Here is a 21,371-nt window from a genome sequence, read left to right on the forward strand (position 1 = left end):
ATGTTAAATATAATATCAATCAAACCAACAGGATGGAATATTTATAAAACAGTGTAAGTACACTGTATATCATCAATGCTGCATGCTAAAAAACTTTTTCACATTTCTGTATTTATGAACTGCTTTACAACAAAATAGTATTTTTATGCTGAAATTATGATTTCACAAAGAGACTTACAGTACAGTTCTCCCAAAGTAGTAATAACAGTTGTTATTAGGTTGTTAGTACAATTACAATGCGATAAAATGCAATTGTTCAATTATAATCAGATAGGGAGGTAGAGGAATTTTGTTATTTGGGAAGTAGAATTAATAAAGATGGATGAAGCAGGAGCAATATAAAATGCCGAACAGTACAGGCAAAATTAACTTTCAGTCAGAAATATAATTTGCTTACATCAAAAATTGATTTAAATGTCAGGAAAATGTTTTTTAAAGTATATATTTGGAGCATAGCTTTATTTTTTTTTGTCTTCAGTGTATTTTCTTCTATTATCATTTTTAAACTGGTTGTTGGCAATTACTAAATTATACGTTGTGCAAAACTCTATGAGTCGGTCCCCTCTTTCATTTCTTTTGCCAGCCCATATTCACCCACTATATTTACTTCCTTGCATTCCAATCTCCAACTATTATTAAATTTTCATCTCCTTTTATGTGTTTAATTGCTTCATCAATTTCTTCGTATACACACTCTACCTCATCATCATCATGGGTGCTTGTAGGTATATAGACGTTAACAATCATTGTCGGTTTAGGTTTTGATTTTATCCTTATTACAATGATTCTATCGCTATGCATTTTGAAATACTCTACTCTCTTCCCTATCTTCTTGTTCATTACGAAACCTACTCCTGCCTGCCTGTTATTTGAAGCTCTACTCTCTTCCCTATCTTGAAACAACTACTGAAAGAGCTGCTGCCCTTTTTCAGGAATCATTCCTTACTCTGGCTCAGAGTACCTCCCAGAGTACCTTACAGATACTTCTCCGATATGGTTGCACCTTCGGTCCAGCTACTATGTATCACTGAGCACTCAAGCCCCCTCACCAACGGCAAGGTCTCATGATTCATACAGGGAGCATAGCTTTATATGGGAGTAAAACTTGGACAATTGAAGTAAAGAAAAGATTAGAAGCTTTTAAAATGTGGTGCTATAGGAGAATTTAAAAATCAAATAAGTGAATAAAGTGACAAATGAAGAGGTGTTGCGGCAAACTGATGAAGAAAATAGCATTTGGAAAAGTACAGTTAAAAGAAGAGACAGACTTACAGGATGCATATTAAGGCATCCTGGAATAGTCGATTTGATATTAGAGGGACAGGTAGATGGGAAAAATTGTGGATGCAGGCAACATTTGGAATATGTAAAACAAACTGTTAAGGATGTAGGATGTAGGATGTATACCGAAAGAAATGATTGACACTAGATAGGGAATCGTGGGGAGCTGCATCTAACCAGTCAAACGAGTGAGGACAAACGAAAATGTGATAAACTGAAGTAAAAGATTTAAAATATTCGATGAAAGGAAAAATGTGATTTAATTTACTTAAAATTAAATAAAAGTAGGAGGTTTAAGTATGGAACTAAGAGATCAAACTGTGGTGAAAAACTAAATGATGAATTAAAATGACAAACAATCAAAGTAAAAAGAGCTATATGAAAAAAGGAAGGTTGTCAATGTTAGAGAAGAGAATTAATGTTATGTGAGAAACTTATTTATAGATAAAAAATTTAATAAAAAATTAACTTTTACTTACTTTGATAAAATTTGAAGTCCAAATGATATATCACTGTTTTTATTTCTTCTATGTTTTTTTCTTCTTTTACGGTTTTTCTTTCTTTTATCATCACTACTAATATCTTCATCAATTTCTTCATCTACATTTTCTTCCAGTAACTCTTGCTCAGTAGAATCTTATTACACAAAAAAAAAAATAATAATAAACTATACTTCATAAAAATAAAAAAAATTATATATATATTATTATTATTAAACAGCTGTTTCAATCTTTTTCAAGATGTAGCCTCTTCAAGTCTAGTTCAACTTCAGCAAGACAGTTCTTGCTATGCTTGTCTGTACTGCACCGTCCTCTGCCAGTTGGTTCCAGCCACCCTTCTAATGACTGTTCCATTGGTCTGGAGGCCTGCCTCTTGGCCTTTGTCGCTCTCTTGGACTCCACTCAAGGACCACCTGTGTCCACCTTCCATCACATCTTCTAGCGATGTGCCCTGCCCATTGCCATTCCAGAGCTTTCACTGTTGATGTATATATATATATATATATATATATATATATATATATATACATACATACATATACATACACATCAAAGACAAAAGTAAAACCTTGCTTTTCATTAGCAGTACAGAATCTAATGTATCTTATCTTATTGTTTCTCCAATTTTTACATCAAAAGCACTTTCGATGTTAATCATAATATTTTTTAAAGAATTACACATTAAAAACTGTCACATATTGTAAAATATATAGTAAAAAATTAAAATAAAATAAAAATATTGCTTGTAGCAAGCCATACATACAGTACTGTACTAATGTTATATGAATTTTATATATATATATATATATATATATATATATTATATATATAAAACTTATTTATTATTTTACTTAACATATAATTATATATTTCAGCATTATAAGCATTAATCAAATTTTCAATAACATTATTAAAACTTTTTTAAAAATATATAGAAAATTACCATTGGAAAAGGCAAGGAAGGAAATATAGTGGGCGAATACGGGCGGGCAAAAGGAATGAAAGAGGGGACCAACTTAGAGAGTTTTGCACAAAGTATAATCTAGTAATTACCAAAACCTAGTTTAAAAATCATAATAGAAGAATATACATAGGAAAAACCAGGCGATACTGCATGGTATCAGATAGATTATAACATGATCAAGCAAAGATTTAGATATTAACTCGTCAACTGCAAAACTTATCCTGGAGCCGATTTATAATACGAAAGGCAAAATCGATAGATGGGTGGAATATATTGAAGAGTTATACAGAGGAAATGAATTAGAAAATGGTATTATAGAGGAAGAAGAGGAAGCTGAAGGGGATGAAAGGAGAGAAACAATACTGAGATCTGAATTTAAGGGAGCATTAAAAGATTTGAATGGCAGAAAGACTCCTGGAATAGACAGAATACCTGTAGAATTACTGCACAATGCAGGTGAGGAACCGATTGATAAATTATACAAACTGGTGTGTAATATTTATGAAAAAGGGAAAGTTCCGTCGGACTTCAAAAAGAGTGTAATAGTCATGATACCAGAGAAAGCAGGAGCAGATAAATGAGAAAAAATACAGAACAATTAGCTTAACTAGCCATGCATCAAAAATCATAACTAGAATTCTATACAGAAGAATTGAGAAGAGGGTGGAAGAAGTGTTAAGAGAAGACCAATTAGGTTTCAGAAAAATTATAGGGAGAAGGGAAGCAATTTTAGGCCTCAGATTAAAGAAAAACAAACCAACATACTTGGCATTTATAGATCTAGAAAAGGCATTCGATAACGTAGACTGGAATAAAATGTTCAGCATTTTAAAAAAATTAGGATTCAAATACAGAGATAGAAGAACAATTGCTAACATTTACAGGAACCAAACAGCAACAGTAATAATTGAAGAACATCAGAAAGAAGCCGTAATAAGAAAGGGAGTCTGACAAGGATGTTTCCTACCCTCGTTACTTTTTAATCTTTACATAGAACTAGCAGTTAATGATGTTAAAGAACAATTTAGATTTGGAGCAACAGTACAAGGTGAAAAGATGAAGATGCTACGATTTGCTGATGATATAGTAATTCTTACTGAGAGTAAAAAGGATTTAGAAGTAACAATGAACGTCATGGATGAAGTCCTACGCAAGAACAACCGCATGAAAATAAACAAGAACAAAACTAAAGTAATGAAATGTAACAGAAATAACGAAGATGGACCTCTGAATGTGAAAATAGGAGGAGAAAAGATTATGGAGGTAGAAGAACTCTGTTATTTGGGAAGTAGAATTACTAAAGATGGACAAAGCAGGACCGACATAAAATGCCGAATAGCACAGGCGAAACGAGCCTTCAGTCAAAAATATAATTTGTTTACTTCAAAAATTAATTTAAATCTCAGGAAAATATATTTGAAAGTATACGTTTGGAGTATCGCTTTATATGGAAGTGAAACTTGGACAATCGGAGTATCTGAGAAGAAAAGATCCGAAGCTTTTGCAGTGTGGTGCTATAGCAGAACGTCAAAAATCAGATGGATGGATAAAATGACAAATGAAGAGGTGTTGCGGCAAATCAATGAAGAAAGAAGGATTTGGAAAAAAGTAGTTAAAAGAAGAGACAGACTTATAGGCTACATATAATAATATATAGGCATTCTGGATTAGTCGCTTTAATACTAGAGGGTCAGGTAGAAGAAGTATATTGTGCAGGCAGGCAACGTTTGGAATATGTAAAACAAACCTACATGTGTAGGTTACACATGTAGTAATTACACATGTAGATGTAATTACATCTGTAATTTATAATATACACAAAAAACAAATTTCAAAAATTAACAATACTACATCTCTAATACCAATAAATAATACACAGAAAACTGACATCGAATATTCAAAATATTTATATACTGATAACATTGTTGAAAATATAACTAGTTTATAATGAAAGTAAATTTAAACCTGCATTGAAACCTACCATAAAGTAAAACATTGGTGTTGACTAATACTAGTATCAGTATCATTAATAAAGCCTAATAGATCCTTAAAAGTACAACTTTGAAGTTAGTTCATTAATCTGAATTTTTACATTAAAAAGAGCAAAACTGTTCTAGGTCTTATTAAAGAACTTATTTAAGAATTTAACATATGCTTACAGAATGTAAATTAGTCTCTATTCTAACACACACAACACTCTATTCTTGTAATTAATACAATCACTGCTCTGTCATAGCCTTTTCAAAAATGTACCAGTTGCTTATTCCACTTCTTTCATTTCATAGCACCTAATTCATTAGTTGTTTTAACAGCTTTGGTAAACAGTGTAACTCTTCTTTTTACAGTAAGTACTGGTTTCTAGATTTTGTTAAAAGGTTTTTCTAGTTCTTCCAAAATAGCTTTTTCCATCATTTTTTTTATAAAGATGATTTACTTCTTTTCAACAAATTTATGTTGATATCGTACTACGTTCAGCACATGTTAACCAGATTATCAACATAATCTAATATTTGCTTTGCTCACTAACCTTTCATTAAATTTAATTTAACCTTCATTTAATTTAAACCTTTGCATTAAATACAAACTATACATAATGGTATTTATCAGGAATAATAAAATTTTTAACTTTTTAGTGTTTCATTTTTTTTTTCAGTGTCCGTATTAAAAAATAAATTAAGTGAGATGCTAACCTATAAATACCAAAAAATTACAAGAATTAACTTTTTTTTGAATAGTCATATTTCTGGTTTTTTTTGGACCATAATTAAAATTAATCACTCAAACTATTTAATTTTTCAAATATATAGAATAACTACTAAAATAAAATAACATAACTGATTAAAAACAAGTGAGAAAGTGAAATAATATAAAGTGTGGGGCCATTACATATTCTACAATGGTAACACATAGAGGTAAGTATTGTTAAAAACTATTGTTGATACGCTACAATGAAATCACTTTGCAGATTCATTTTACGTTATTTCAGGCAGTAATATATCTTCACATAATTAGTAGCATCTAAAATGGATAAAAAGAAAAAAAAAGATTGGAATTTGATTTAATACGTTCTTTGTAGTAGCAACAGTGAAAGTGTTAAAATTACAAACAGGTGAACTTTTAGCTTATTAGTTGACATTTTTGTACAAATTAATATAAAAATTTGCACAATTTCAGGCTTTGTGTTAAAAAAAAGATGGTGAAAAAGTTTTGTTTTTCAAGTTTTTGACAAATATTTCTAAAAATAAAACAAAATAAACATAAAAACTGGGCACATAAAGTTAAGTTTTTTAGAAAAAAATATTTTTAGAGATATAAAGTAAAATCTAGGAAAGTATAACTTTTTTTTTTAATATAGAACAATAAAAGAAATATTATCAGTGTGCAAAAATTAAGTCAGTATAGAATTTTTGTGAGGCTACCAATGTAATGATTTTTTTTATTAGCATTAGCACAAGATGAAATTTCAACTTTAAAAAATAACTAATGCTAGAAAAGGGTGCAATCAGAGAATTACAGCAATATTGTGAATGAAATATAAAATCCAAATAAATAGAAATGGATAAATTAGAAAAATAGATCTGCTAATTGATTTAAAGGAACTAGAATGAGAATGAACTATACTGTTAGATTTAAATATTGTGAATATGGGGATATACAATAATGGGCTATTAGAAAATGAGATTGTGAATGATGAAAAAATTAGTGAATCTCTACAGGTGCAAATCATATAAATAAATAAAAAAAATGAAAGATAATACAAAAAAGAAGCATTACTGGAAACTGAAGTCAAGCATACGTCAAAAAAGATTTTTTAACATATAATGCCTTAAAAGAACTAGAATAGTTAGCTAATAACAAAATAATAGAACATACTACGACATATTTGTTTTCTTTGTATCATGGTTATTTTATGATTTTAAGCTCAAAAGGCAATCGATTAAAAAAACAATTTAGTGGTAAATGCAGAACCGTGTTTTTTTTTTACAAATTGTAAAAAAAGCACGATCTTTGTAATACTCAATTAGCATAAATAAAATATATTCTTTCAAAGTTATCCAAAAGCTATAAATATAGTGAAATTTAATCTAATATTTATTAAATATAATGGTAATATTGAACTGTGAATTCTTATATCACTACCGCCACTTTAAAAGTTTACAAAAAACTGTTAATTAATATGAGAATAATATGTTATTAAAAGTAAAATAACTTCCAGTTTAATTGACTTTTTTTTGTTAAGCCCGACTACTAACCGTTTGACCTGACCGAACTGATTAACAAGGAATTTACTGTACTTTCAAATGGAAATGCAACCATCCACAATGACCCAAGTGCCCAATACATAAAATATAATACATCTCACAATGTCTAAAATATAGTTTATGCCTGTTTTATAGAAAACAGTCCTCTCCAAGGGGCCCTAGACTACAACTTCCAGAGATGATATTAAACAGAGAACAGACAATCCAGTGGGAAGTTAATGATGTATAGTTGGTTTAGATACTTCCAAATGCCATTGCTCCGAGGTTGAATGTGTTTGTTTGTCACAGAGAAACCTGAATTCTTTTGCTTTTGATCTTTTTGGTTCAGAAAGAGAGACAATATTTATCAACAGATAAAAATATATATATATAATGTGCTCTCATCTTTAAAGTTCAAAGTACTAAAATTTCTAGTATGTGAAAGAATTTGAGCAATAGTATCACCTATCCAATTCCTAGCCCTGAAAGATATAATAGTTTAACATAAAAATTTTGAATGGTCTATAGATTTGTTTAAATTGATCATTGTTTCCACTGATTTATCGTAATATGTCAGAAAAGTGTACATTTTTAGTAGCTTAGTTCAATAAACAAAAAACAAATTATCAATAAGGATAACCAAGTCATACTGTAGCAGTTATACAATTAATCTTACCAACTACTTTATCAGACTCATCAAGTTCTATAGTGCTGGTTCCAGAAGGTTCACCATTAATTCTTGATACCTTATTAATGCTTTCCTCTACTTCTCCACCATTATTCATTTCGTCTTCTTCTCTATCTTCCTTACACATGACACTTGAAGTTGGTAATCCATCTGATTTTGACAATTTTCTTTCTCTTTTCAAACATTCATTTTCAGTTTCTTTAACATAATCATCATTTGATTTAACTTCACCATCCTTATTCAATTCAACATCAGTAGCTCTCCTTTTATTGTCATCATTAGCATCATCTGGGTTATAAGATAATTTTCTCTTTCTCTGATTAGTTTCTTTTCCATTTTCACTATTATCATTCGCAAATAATTCACTTTCATTACCTGCTCTTCCTTGTGAATTCTTATCTTCACCTATTTTATTTATGCAGTTGCTCACTGTATCATCTTGTTGGTTCTCCTGTGTTTGATTTTTATTTGTGATTTCATTTTCATTTTCTTCAAAAGTTTTTATGCTGCGTAGGTTTCCAGGATCCATTAAGCTTGATAAACAGCAACCCATATCGGAGAAGGCCTGAAAAAAGAAAATATCATGATTAATTTAACAAAACAATAAACTTCAACTAATTCTGAAAAATAATATTAAAGAACATCATGCCACCAGCAACCATAGAAAACAATAAGGTTATAAAATGATTGACTACTTTTTTTTATATTTAAGAATTTCATTATCACAATATATAAATTCCACTAAAATAGATTTAGAATTGTACGCAATTACAGTTCAGGCAAGTAAATCTAATTGTCATCAATGAACACAAATTGAATAATTTACAGATAACAAAATAATTTATTAATACAAAATGTATGGTTAACTGTAGTGTAATAAAATGTAAACAAATTACAGTCCTAAAATAATTATTATTAATACATTACAAGTGACACAAATTACAGCCTATGTAGACACTCTGTAGATTTTCAATATAGTGCATGTTTTTTTTATAAGTATTATATTATAGATAAAATAACACTAGATTCAAATTTTTCCATGCCAAATTTGTAAATACTCAAAATATACAAATAAGATATCAGTAAACATTATACTTCTTGCACCTAAAGATGAGTAAGTCCCACTCTTACTGGACACTTAACTCAAGGCAATTTCAGCTAATTCTTGATTATTTTTTTCAAATAATTAGCTATTTATCTCCTAAAACAATTATAACAGATTAAAGCAATAATAAAATCAAATACTGGGTAGGCAACATATGGAGTGTAAAAAAGAAAAAATGATGAACAAAATTATCTTTAAAAGGAAAAAGCTTTTTAACATCACATTAAACATTACTATCATAGATAAGAAAATGAGATTTAACAAATGATATACTTTAAAAAATGACAGTAGTCAGACAGAAATGATTATTACATAATAAAGGTTGGAATTATCAGCTGATTGTAGGAAATTGTTAAATGCCAATATGTCAGTTTTGTAGTTGTGCCAGCTTTGAATACATTTTGCTGATTTTATTTAGTAGGGGAACTTGTATTATTAAATGTGTTACTACATTTTTTCTTAAATCAACAACTTCATGGCTGGCATCCATTACTGTTTGAAATTATTTATAATTAATTAAAGAGATGAATAATAAATAATTAAAGAGATAGATAAAAACAATAATAATAAAAAAATAATTTTATAATATTTAAACATCACGTTAAACAAAAAATGATCTATACCTAAAGTTTGAGCTTTAACTCAGGAACTTAACTCTAGCAGACAAGGAAACAAAACAAAGATGATGACATATGATTATCACCCATCCATCTACTGTTTGATCACATGTAACTAAGCAGATGACAAATCAACTGCCAACAAATTATAAAGATATTGGCCGTATAAAACTAGGAGTCAACTTGGACCTAATGATTTGTTTAGTTTACCGAAGTTAGTAATTATAATGTAAAAACATTTTTAATTATTTAATTTTGTTTTTCATAAAAAAAGGTCAGTAAGCAGATTAAATTTTCAGGCGATAATTTTTTTCTGTTGTAAAAATATATCCTCTCAATATTACTGACAATTTCAATATAATTCTCTTTTTATGATTATTTTCATAAAAATGAATTTTAAAACCAGACAAAAAATTATCATTAATTATTATAATCTTCAACACTTAAAACCAGATGTGGAATGTAAGAAAATTACTGAATTAAGCAATGAAAGAAAACAAAATTATAAGACATATCAAAACTAAGAGAAAGAAAAACAATCTATTATTCTACTCTGTCAATGCTTAACTTCAGCTACTGTTGGACTGCAGTCTTATATATTAAAAGAAAAGATAATGGCTAACTGCTTTTTCTTTAATTAAAAGCATAATTATTAGATTTTTTCTCTTGCTTCTGCAGTTACATGCCAGCTTGAAAACAAAACATACTGGTATCAAGTTGAAGCCTTAAAATGCTTCACAGTCTTATTGCTGTTGTTGATCAGGAACAGATCAGTATTAAGCTACAGTAACTGGCTTCCAGAACCAGTACTGGAATTTATTGATAACAGAATATAATGTTAAAAACCATAACACAGCATGACAAACAAAATACTTTTATTAGTGTTTTTTTATCAGTTAACACACAAATACATAATAAAAAAAAATTTTAAACTTTTGGAATGTGGATTAAGCATTTCATTTTTATGAATTTAATTGTAATAAGCTCAACAAATTCAAAAAAGTAATTTTGTTGCCCTTCTAATGACTGAAACATACCAACAATCTACCAACTCAGGTGTGTAGCACTTTTTCACAGCCTCAAAACTCATTCTCTTCCTCATAAAAAAAGGAAGCAACTATAAGGAAGCAGCACCATTTAAGATACTATCATCACTCTTCTAATCTCAGTTTTTAATTACAAAGTTTTGGGTTCATAGCCTGGTCAAACCTGGCTTTTCATCTGTAATTAAATTAAACTGACTGTAATCCTATTGTTACTGAAGGAAAAATAAATATATATTTTAAGAAAAATGAACTTTTATCACTTTTCATTCAATTACCTTTTAATTTATTATTTTTGTTTAGTACTTTTACACATGTCTCCACTTCAGAAACTTTTTTCGTAAAATTTTTTAAATCAAAAATTTGTTAAAATTATGAGAGGCAATCAAAAAGTTAGTTATATTTATCCAAATTATTTTTCTAGAAAAGATATTTTAATGAAAGTGGTTAGTAACACTGATTTTAATTCAATTTCCAAAGTATTTAGTCAATTGTAATAATGCTTTGAATATGGTATAACAATGTTCATCATAGGCTTTAAAAATTTTACATCAGTTGCAAGTAATATCCATACAAAAGTGAACACAGTAACTTATTTCTAGTGGACAAGGAGATGTAATCCTATTGAAATTCACTGCCAGATGAGTGAAGTGTATAATGACAGTATTTTCATGCCAAGTGACCCCCAAAACGGTGCAAGTTATTTGAAAATGGGAGCACAGATATCAAGAATGATTACTATATACGAATGCCATCTTTAATATCATTTAGATGATGAATAGCAATTGTGAACATGTTCACAAATTGTTGCTTGCAAGTAGGTGGTGAATCAGTGGGCTAAACTCTCTGAATTGGATGTTTCATATAGAAGAGCATACATCATCTCTGAGAATCTGAATTGTAGAAAAATTTCTGCTTGTTGAATGCCTTGTTTACCGACAGAATGAAACAAGGAGAAATTTTTTCAAACCACTTTCACTTTTTTTTCGAGTTGTTATAAAAATGAAGAACTTTTTAGATATATTGTTATTGGAAATCAGTGGTGGATCAATTATTTATTATCTGAAACAAAACAGAGGTCATTTAAGCATAAACATTCTCATCCCCACACACTGAAAAAGTTGCTGAAAGATTCAATCTGCTGGAATGGCCCTTTTCTTCTCAAACAAGGTGTAGTTTTTAAGGCCAAGCAAGGTGCTTGCTGAAATAATGCCACAGAGCTGTATGATTAATGCAAAACCATGCCGTAAAACCTTTAGGAGAATTAGAAAACTGACTGACAATCAACGACTTAGGAAGCTCACAAAAAGCATTGCGCTCCTGCATGACAACAATACCTCATTTGCAATACACAAATTACAAAGTGTGAGAACACCTTTCTTACAACTCTGATCTTGTGTATTTGATTTCTACATGTTAGTTCCCATGAAAGAAACCTTAAAAAGTGGCAATACCAAACCAATAAAAAAATTTTAAATGTGAAAAGGAATGGTCAACATGCTATTGCAACCAGGATCTTTCAACACATATATGGCAAAACTGTTATGCCATACGATAACTGATTAAATAAACTTGGTTTTTGTACAAAAATGTATATCTTCAATTCCACTTCCAGGTAGATTAAAAAAAGAATTTTTTATAACTATTCCATTAGTTGGTTATTTTGTCTAATCTTTTCAGATCAGGAAGCCAGTAAAGTGGCTCTGTGCGGTGACAGTTTTAAAACGCTGTTACAAAATCATTTTATATGGGATCTAAGTCGGTTATTTTTTTTTATATTCACAAAGGAATCAGTTTTATTATACAATTTGAACTATGGTTATACGAAGTAAAATGTTTTATTTGGACAAGAAAGAATATGACCATTTTTTTCTCAGAAATGTTCTTGTGTGTGTGACTAGTGTATTATAATTGCTATGAGGGTTACGGATTTATTTTATTTACAAAACTAGCTTATTATATTAGCATAATAACGATGTATTGAAACACATAATAAATTATGTTATACGGCACACAAAAAAAAAGGAATTTGTGGTCATAAATGTGTCACTTTAACTTGAGGCCTAATAAATCTATTCTGACAAAAGATATCGGCATCAATGAAACACATACAGATTCGTAATGAATAACAGTATACAGTAAAAATGGTTTTTTGTCAGGCTGAATAGCCTTTTAAGTGGTGGGGATTTTTATAAAACGTAGTTTCTAAATCTCTTTCATTTGGAATGGAATGGAATGCAAAGTTGGCAGGAGTCTATTACTCCCTACTTTATCGCAGAACCTGGACAGTCCCTTGCTGCTGGATCATTCTAAACGGGCTTGTTTTTAAAAGGGTTAATTTTAAATGGCGGGTCTAATTTTTCAAATTTTGTTTATTATTATTTAGTGTTTTAAGGGCGGATTTAATTGCATTCCAATCCGTTGTTAAACCAGCGTTATCGAACCCATTTTACGGGCCGACCGCGGAAGGCTAGGCTTATAAAGCCTGTCCTCCCGACGTAATTCCCCTTCAGACCGTCCACTGAAGTCCTTTCGGTGCTAACTCTTTAATAGGCTAGCAGGAATACGCCACAACGGGGCACTAGCTATAAGGAGGGAGCAATGCGTCCCCTTTTCCGGAGGAGTCGCAATTGCTGGGTTATTTTGTCTTAGTGTAAGTTTTGAAATAGGAGAGGTTGTGTAGAAGCTCTTCATCCGCTTCTGGTATGGCTGCCCTTCAGGACGCATCTCTGCTGGGCTCTGTTCCGGACTCCAGTCCGTGATGTTGAGGCGAGTTCTTTCATTTATACTAACATATGTTACTTTATTGTGTGAGTACGAGTGCACGCAAATGTATTACATGCGTACAACTGCAGTAAGTAACTTACTATCGCATACCGTCGTTCCGTTGGTAATATATTATTTCATTATTTTTTCAAAATTACATCGGTTTTTTTTTATTCAGTGCGATTTTTTCACATATTGGGCGTTTTTTTTTAAATTTGTGATTTTTTTTTTTTATCGAGACAATGAATGACGAACAGATTAGGTTTGCTCTTGACGAAGGACTTTCAAATTATGACGACCTTGAGGGCTTGGACGACATCAAAAATACTGAAATTAGGGGTATCGATTTTTCGGAACCGCATCTCCTGAATTTTAGTAGCGACGATGATGATCCAGGTCATTCGATTAGTGATACTGACACGGAACAGAAAATAAATGTAGCCGGTTCAGTTCTACAATCACATGCTGAAGGAAATGGTAATATATTTCATGAAATCCATTATCGTTCTCCAGTGCAGTTGGATGTTGAAATGCAACCAGCTGTTGAGTTTCCTCTCCAAGATGAGGGAACTTGACATGGCAGAGTTACAAGAAAATCCAACTGACCGGGCCCAAAATGACGAAACAGTTACAGATGACGAAGGTTACGAGTTGGAAGGTCGTCTGCCGGTTCTTGGAAATCCCCGGTTAGTTTGTACTGATAGGTGTAAATATGACACACTAAACAGTTTGCCTTTTACGGGTCCGGAACCAGGTGCATTTGTAAAGAATCCCGACCTTTTGGCTAAATCCGCTCCTCGTAAGAGAGGTCGGCCTAAGAAGCGTCGTAGGAATTTACAGAATGTGCCTGAATATATTCCTGATCCCCGTATTTATGGGCAGACGCCGTTTGCCGTATTTATGTTGTTTTTTGGGGCTATCCTTGAAAAAGTAACATCACAAACTAATTTGTATTTTCAAAGCCGTAGACCTGATAGACTATTACCTAAGGACAGAATTCAAGGTGACGTTAGTCTTGACCAGATGAAACGTTTCTTTGCAATCATCCTGGAAATGGGTCATACTGTAAGACACACTTTACAAGAATACTAGTCAACTGACGAGGTTTCCCATATCGCTTGGTTTGGGAATACATTACCGAGAACTGTCTTTCTTCATATTTTGAAGTATTTACACTTCACTAACCAGGATCCACCAATAGAATCAGAAATGCAAACTGGTAACTATGACCGTCTCTGGAGAGTACGCGAAATATTTGAAATTGCACGTCCGAAATCTCGTGAACTCTGTAATCCACGACAACAAATCGTAGTTGATGAGATTTTATGCGCCTACAAGGGTAGAGTCTTGTTTCGGCAGTATATACCTAGTAAACGAAAGCGCTTTGGAATAAAGGTTTACAGACTTTGCGATAATTCTGGGTACACATTCGATATGAGTGTATATCTCGGGAGACATCGAGAGGAACTAAATGTAAACGAAACTATTACTGAACGTACAGTTATCAATCTAATTGCAGGTTATGAAAATTGTGGATATCATTTGTATATGGACAATTTTTTTTCATCCTGCAATTATATCGACGACTGAAAGATGTGGGAATTCTAGCTTGTGGAACAGCTCGATCCAATCGTGCTGGAATGCCAGCTGAATTCACACGAAACAGACGTAAACAATTAGGTTTGACCAGACACCGGTTAGCCTGTCGTACGACACTGGATGGAATATCTTGTATTCTATTCAATGACAAGCGAATGGTAACACTTCTGTCTTCTATTCATGGGCCTGCTGAAGAGGCTAAATACAGTGTAACAATTTGCGGTACAGAAAATGTCGTGAGACCTGTAATGATTGTAGATGACAATAATTACATGGGGGCTGTTGATCTATCTGATCGTCTGTCTTCAAGCTATTACTTACATAGGTGCATGACAAAATGGACGAAAAAACTTTTTTTCCACATTTTTGATATGCTCCTTGTCAATGCTTATACGGCTTACAAGTCAGTCAATAAGATGGAGAAGAACCAATCCTTCAGATGGTTTCGAAATGCGGTTTTGAAAGGGCTTGTTTCATCATCTCCTACGAGATTTTCTGCACGAGGATCTTATGTAAGAAATCGTGAATTGTTACGTCTTGAAAGTTGTGAAGCAAGACATTTTCCTAAACGTGAGAGAACAAACAGTTTTAGACAATGCGTTGTGTGCTCGCCAAACGGCATTCGCGTAAGATCAGTCTGGAGGTGTGTGGCTTGTGAGGTACCACTCTGTATAGACGGATGCTTTCTCGTGTATCACACACGCCAAAATATCACCAACTAGGGGTAAGTGCTTTTTATTTATAAATTTATTACTTCATTTTATTTGTTTAGTTATTTATTATTTGTCATCTATTTCATTCTTTTGTTTTTTTGGGGAATGTTCCATATAGCGATTTATGTGTTGGTGTAAAAACTAGTGCACACTCGTAATTTCTTATTTTATATATATTATATATATATATAATATATATTACGATTTTATATACATAGTAACATAAAAAATACCTGTTGTTTGTACCGAATAGCTTGTAATTACTGGGGTAATTATTATGCGTTTCATGAACTCTATTGCCCCCCCCCCCCCCCAAGGCGTGTAACATCAATACTCTGTTGTAAAAAAAGTTTTTTTTACGTAATAAATGCTCTTAGGAAGTCTTATAATTTTTAAAATAAATTTTACATTATATGTAACGCTAAGAAAAAATAAATAACTATAAAAATTTCTCGAAACTGATTTGCTAATTAATCTGTGATTTATGACACGGGTTTTTCATCATATTTTGCCCAACTTTCAACCGATTTGCTTGAAAGTATTTTTTTTAAATCAGCAAACTATGTTTCATAAACACAAATAAAAAAAAAATTTCGCTAATAAAAAACGTGGTAGAAATGCGCAAAAAAATTCTGCAATTAAATTATCGTAATTTTTGTACGGTTTCAATTTTTTTGTTGTTCAGGCATAAAAAATATCCAATCGTAAGGTTTTTTTTTGTCAGAATCTGTTAAATCTCGTTAATATACTGTAATTTTTTTCACAAGAGGGTAGCATAAGACTATGAAGGGAGGCAATCAGATACAAACATATTTTTGTGGAGCGCTAAGAAGCGCGGAGCATTGTGATGAGAAAAGGTTAACTAACTTTCCTAGCGCATATGTTAGTTGCTAGAGATTAATATGTTTAATGTCATCCAAATTAATTACTATATTTGTTACTACGTAAATTTTGCTAAACTACTGAATAAATAAATTTAATATGTAAATTTATCACATTAATTTCAAGTGAAAGTCAATAATTGAAAATCAAACACTTTGGGAAATTGTCTTTGTTTTAACTGCAATATATAATTCTGTAGTACCAAGTGCAAATTTAATATTTAAGAGGAAAGTTATATTTTAATGGTACCATTTTTGAGGAATGATAAATGTTACTGTTGTTAACACACTAATTATTTACAATAAGAAATCCAATATAAAGTATATTCAATTTTGTATGTACGAAGGAAATTAGAATAAATAAAAAGATTTAAAAGGCTGATTCAGACAAAAAAGATTTGTTTATATCTAATTAGTAATGCTGCATTGTTCCTATAGCTTCTGTAATGACTCAGGCAAAGTACTTCATGGCTTCAAATAAAATTCTATAAAATTTTCACATACCACTCCTGTTGTGATCATAATGGGCTACATTGGCAGTGCCTCAGAAGAAACCAGCAGAAAATAAATGTAGGTATTCTAGCCAAGAGAAAAGATATTCTGAAAAAAGTTTGAATGGCAGAATTCTGACAAGTCATCCACATCTGTACATCAAAGACACTAATAATTTTTACATACCATATTAGTGATAATTTTTGTCCAAAGATGCGATTCAAATTAAATAATAAATTAGACAAAAAATTCCTAAAGTAATTCTTACAAGAACTTTAAAAAAAAACTGATGTGGACACCACACAACTTCCTTGTATACCTATTAAATTACATATACACATGTTTTTTTAAAATGAAAACTACATAAAATTTTATTTCATTAATAACTTCTGATATTTTTTCATATTTTTTTATTGTAAAATTTTGTTTACAATCAGAAGTTAATAATTATTAATAAATCAATATATTTAAATTTTTAAAAAAAGGAGACGAAGTTGGATTCCAACCGAACCCATATGCCTTCCTCTATAAGATCCAAATATTTCATTATATAAAATTTTATTTGGCTAAAACTCTGAAACCAATGACAATAAGTACCACTTATGATATATAGTTGAAAAAGCTCTCAATGAAGGCTTATTACTGAGTTAAGAAAAATTCCAAAATCCAATGTTTTTGGATTTTGGGCTTTTTTGAACACTTTTGGTCCAGTCGATTGCAATCAAAAGGGTACGTGCACAACTAGATGTTACAACAATCCTAAATCCAAAATTTTCACATCCTATGGCAAATCGTTTTTGAGTTATGCAGGATACATATGTACATACAGATGTCATGCCGAAACTAGTCAAAATGGATTCAAGGATGGTCGAAATGGATATTTCCGTTGAAATCTGAAATTTTATGTGATCACAATACTTCCTTTACTTTGTACAAGGAAGTAAATATAGCACAAAAAACAAGCAATTTACAGCTCAAGAAATAAAATCTAACTTTTACTTACAGCCAGAGCATTTTTAGCTGACTGTGGATCCTTAAATTCAATAAAAGCAAATCCTTTATTCTTATGACTACGCTTAAACTTTGGAATAGAAACATAGTCAACAGGTCCATATGGTTGGAAAATATCAGTTAGCCAGTTATGGTCTGCATCCAATGGTAATTGTTCCTAAAACAAATCATATCAAATCACTAATTTTATTTTCAACATGTAAATGTTAAAATGAACATACACAAAAAGGGTGACTTAAAATAAAATTACTTAATTTATTAGTATTCCAAATAAATCACAGTTCTTTAATACATATTAGAAAATAGTTACTGTAGAAAATATCCCTATAAGTATGTAAGAACAGCCGCTAAAATAAATTTAACTTTTAATATAAAAAATATATTTCACTTCGACATCAGTTTTAGTTCTTAACATTACAAAAAATATTTACTGCTGTAGGTTCAATTCACTTCCTCAGGTGAACAACCATCAGAATCTGTGAGAATGGTTTGATAAGCAAGGCAAATAACATTTACATTGCACTTATAACAAGAATCTTTTTCACCTGTTTTCTTTTATTGTTGAAATGATAAAATTCTAAATATCAATTTAGTATGTTATTTAGCTTTTGTTAGGGTATTCACTAATAAAGATGCTCTCAGTGATTGGGCAAAAAAAGGAACTGATAAAATAGGAGTCATGGTCAAGAATTCTTTTTTTTTTAAACGAAAAAAAAAGACCCAAATAAAAATGAAATTAGAAGCAGTTCTTGGCGAGTCATCACCACCATTTAAAAGCAATCACTCATAGGTTCCAAAATTAGAGTATGGGGTCATTCCATGTCAAGTGGACATCTCCAAACTTCATTAAATTTTGCATAGACATTCGTTGTGGTCTTAAATGCCATTTTACCAAATTGTAGCAGCTCTATATCTGCTATTGCTGATTTTTTGTGATCTCTTGAAAAAAGGGTACTTACTAATAGTTCATATACATGCAAAAAATTCTAACTTTGACTTATAATTTTGAAGGCAATAATAAAACTATAGGTTTGAGTTTTAATACTTTCAATTAACATTTCATGCTGAATTCAAATATATTGTTCATAAGTTTCTTTTAGCGCCTAGTTTTGATATATAGCAGCTGAAATTCAGTTAAAAAGTTGTGACATTTTGTAAGTCAAATTTTGAGCTGATATTATTCTTTATCTAGTACTTTAATCTGAATAAGACTTTGTAACCTGATAAAGGGCATAATCGTGTGACAAAATCTGAACTTGTTGTGGACGTGCTGAGATTAAAAGTTTGGCTTTGAGCTCTTCAATCAGGATATCCCGATCTTTTCATCCTTGACACTGTTAATGTTTGCATTACATCAGTAACACTCAAAACCACCAGCTGCTGCTGCTGCTGCTGCAGTAGCAATAGCATCTTGTGCACTTCTTATCTTCTGCTTCAGATAAGATCTTTTGAATCTTTATTGGATCTTTTGAATCCAATTTGCTGACATATTTAAGTTTCAAAGGAGAGATTCCAAAGGGTGACAGTGAGGCATCCATTTTTTCCAGAAGCCTCTAGCATTTTCACATCACTAGATCTGATACTGGTTGAATCTCTCTCTCTTTGAGCCAATTCTTGCCTACATCATGAGCATAACTTTTGACCTGGCTTGAAGTCATAATTTGTTAAAGCTTTAAATCAGTCAGCAAAATCAATATCAAAAGGCCACAATTCTTTTCTAGCTTTGTCCAACTCTTTTAAAAATGGATTACAGCAATCCTTCGGTAGGAATTCAAACTTCATCAACAAAACAGTTTTACAATAGGAACATATGTCAGCATCTTCATTAAACCTAATTCCAGATCGCCACTGTAAAAGTTCTTTATCCATTGCTGATAGTTCTTTCACAGGCAACAAAAAAGCTTTTTCATAATTAAATGTTAGATTTGTGGCAATCAGGGCCATCAGGCTGGCCAAAATGTCAGGGGCCTAGAACTTCACTCAATTCAAAACACAGTGGGAGATAACAATAAATGTCACAACTGATTATATAAGTTATTCACTAATAACTATGCTAATTCACAAAAAGTTGATGCTTATGTACACTTTCTTCAAAATAAAGAACATTATAAAATCCTCATGAATAAATGGAATATTCCAAAAATTTCTATAATTTTCTGTAGAATAGAGTTTTCCACAACATTTTAGAAATTTCTAGAATATTTTAGAAAATGGATTTTTCAGATCAGTCTAGAAAGTTCTACAATAGTCCAGAATTTTCTGGAACAACACAAATTTTTTTCAAGATATTGTAAATTTTAGAAAATATTCTTTAAAAAATCTAATATTCTGCAGCATTGAATGTTTTACCAGCTTCAACTGTTTTTATTAATTAGAAATGTCTACAGATTAAAAATCTGTCACATGCAAATGATTAATTATCTTTGAAAAGCTTTCTTACCTACTATAATAAACGGGTCAAAAAAAAAAATGCTTGAATTATGCTGTTTATTAAAAGCTGCCCTTTACACCTATTATAAAACGATCAAAATCTGAGAAGATATACCTGAGATATAAGCCTTCGAAGATGAACCAAAAATCAGGGTAAAAAAGTTTTAATCAAATTTGGTGATGGATTTCTCCGGACATAAGATTCCAGTTGCTTTGAAACTGCAAGATCCTACACATAATTATTCCCTTTCTTCAAATTACCAAGTCTCATTTCAATTACAGAATTAGTTAAGGAAATATATAAACTCAAACTTTGACTTCCAAAATGTTGCAACAAATCTTTGGCTGAATTTCAGCTGCTGTATCTCAAAATCAGGTTCCAAAAAAAACTTGCGACTAACATATTCAGATATACCAAAAAAATTAACCAGCAGTAGCAAAATTCAAATCTGTGTCTTTATTACTGCTGTTAAAATTGTTAGTCAAAGATAAAAATGTTTACATGTATGCACTAACTATAAGTAAGTACCCCTTTTTCAAGAGGCCACATCAAATCAGCCATAGCAGATAAAGAGCTACAATTTGATAAAATGGCATTTCAGTCCATGGGGGACCTCTACCATAAATCTGATGACATTTGGAGATGGTCGACTGGGGACGATTTTCAAAACTGGATCATTTTACATGGAGTGATCCTATAGTCAAATTACCTGTGAAGACGAACACCACAGTGAATGTCCAAATGAGATGACAACTAAAGAAATGATCACAAAAATTGGTAAAATAGTTTTGGCAAATTGAAACCAACGCTGAAGAAGGCAAAGTCAGTGCCTTATCCTGGAAAGGTCATTGCTATTACTTTTGGCGCAAAAAGGACATCATTTTCATCAACTCTTTTACTAAAAGAAAAACAATCAATGGTGACTATTATGCCAGTTTATGTCTATGTCTATGTCTGTGATGAAAACCAAACTGCAATTGACCAAGAAACAAGAGCTGTCTCGTCAAGCTAATTGCTGGTTTACATCTATTATTTAATC

The 21,371-nt window shown here is 31.1% G+C and overlaps 1 protein-coding gene across 3 annotated transcripts in view; it reads right to left on the bottom strand.

Moving 5' to 3' along the window:
- The window catches only part of Larp7 (La related protein 7), a 53,275-nt gene that overhangs the window by 19,101 nt on the left and 12,803 nt on the right, over positions 1-21,371 (bottom strand). For all 3 annotated transcript variants that reach the window (XM_075361008.1, XM_075361009.1, XM_075361010.1), the window contains exons 4-6: positions 17,894-18,058; positions 7,663-8,239; positions 1,761-1,917 (exon numbers count right to left, since the gene is read on the bottom strand). In XM_075361008.1, the coding sequence (XP_075217123.1) occupies positions 1,761-1,917; positions 7,663-8,239; positions 17,894-18,058 (899 nt within the window). The remainder of the gene's footprint in view (positions 1-1,760; positions 1,918-7,662; positions 8,240-17,893; positions 18,059-21,371) is intronic.

This window comes from Lycorma delicatula, chromosome 3, assembly GCF_047948215.1.
Source record: "Lycorma delicatula isolate Av1 chromosome 3, ASM4794821v1, whole genome shotgun sequence".
NCBI lineage: Eukaryota > Metazoa > Arthropoda > Insecta > Hemiptera > Fulgoridae > Lycorma > Lycorma delicatula.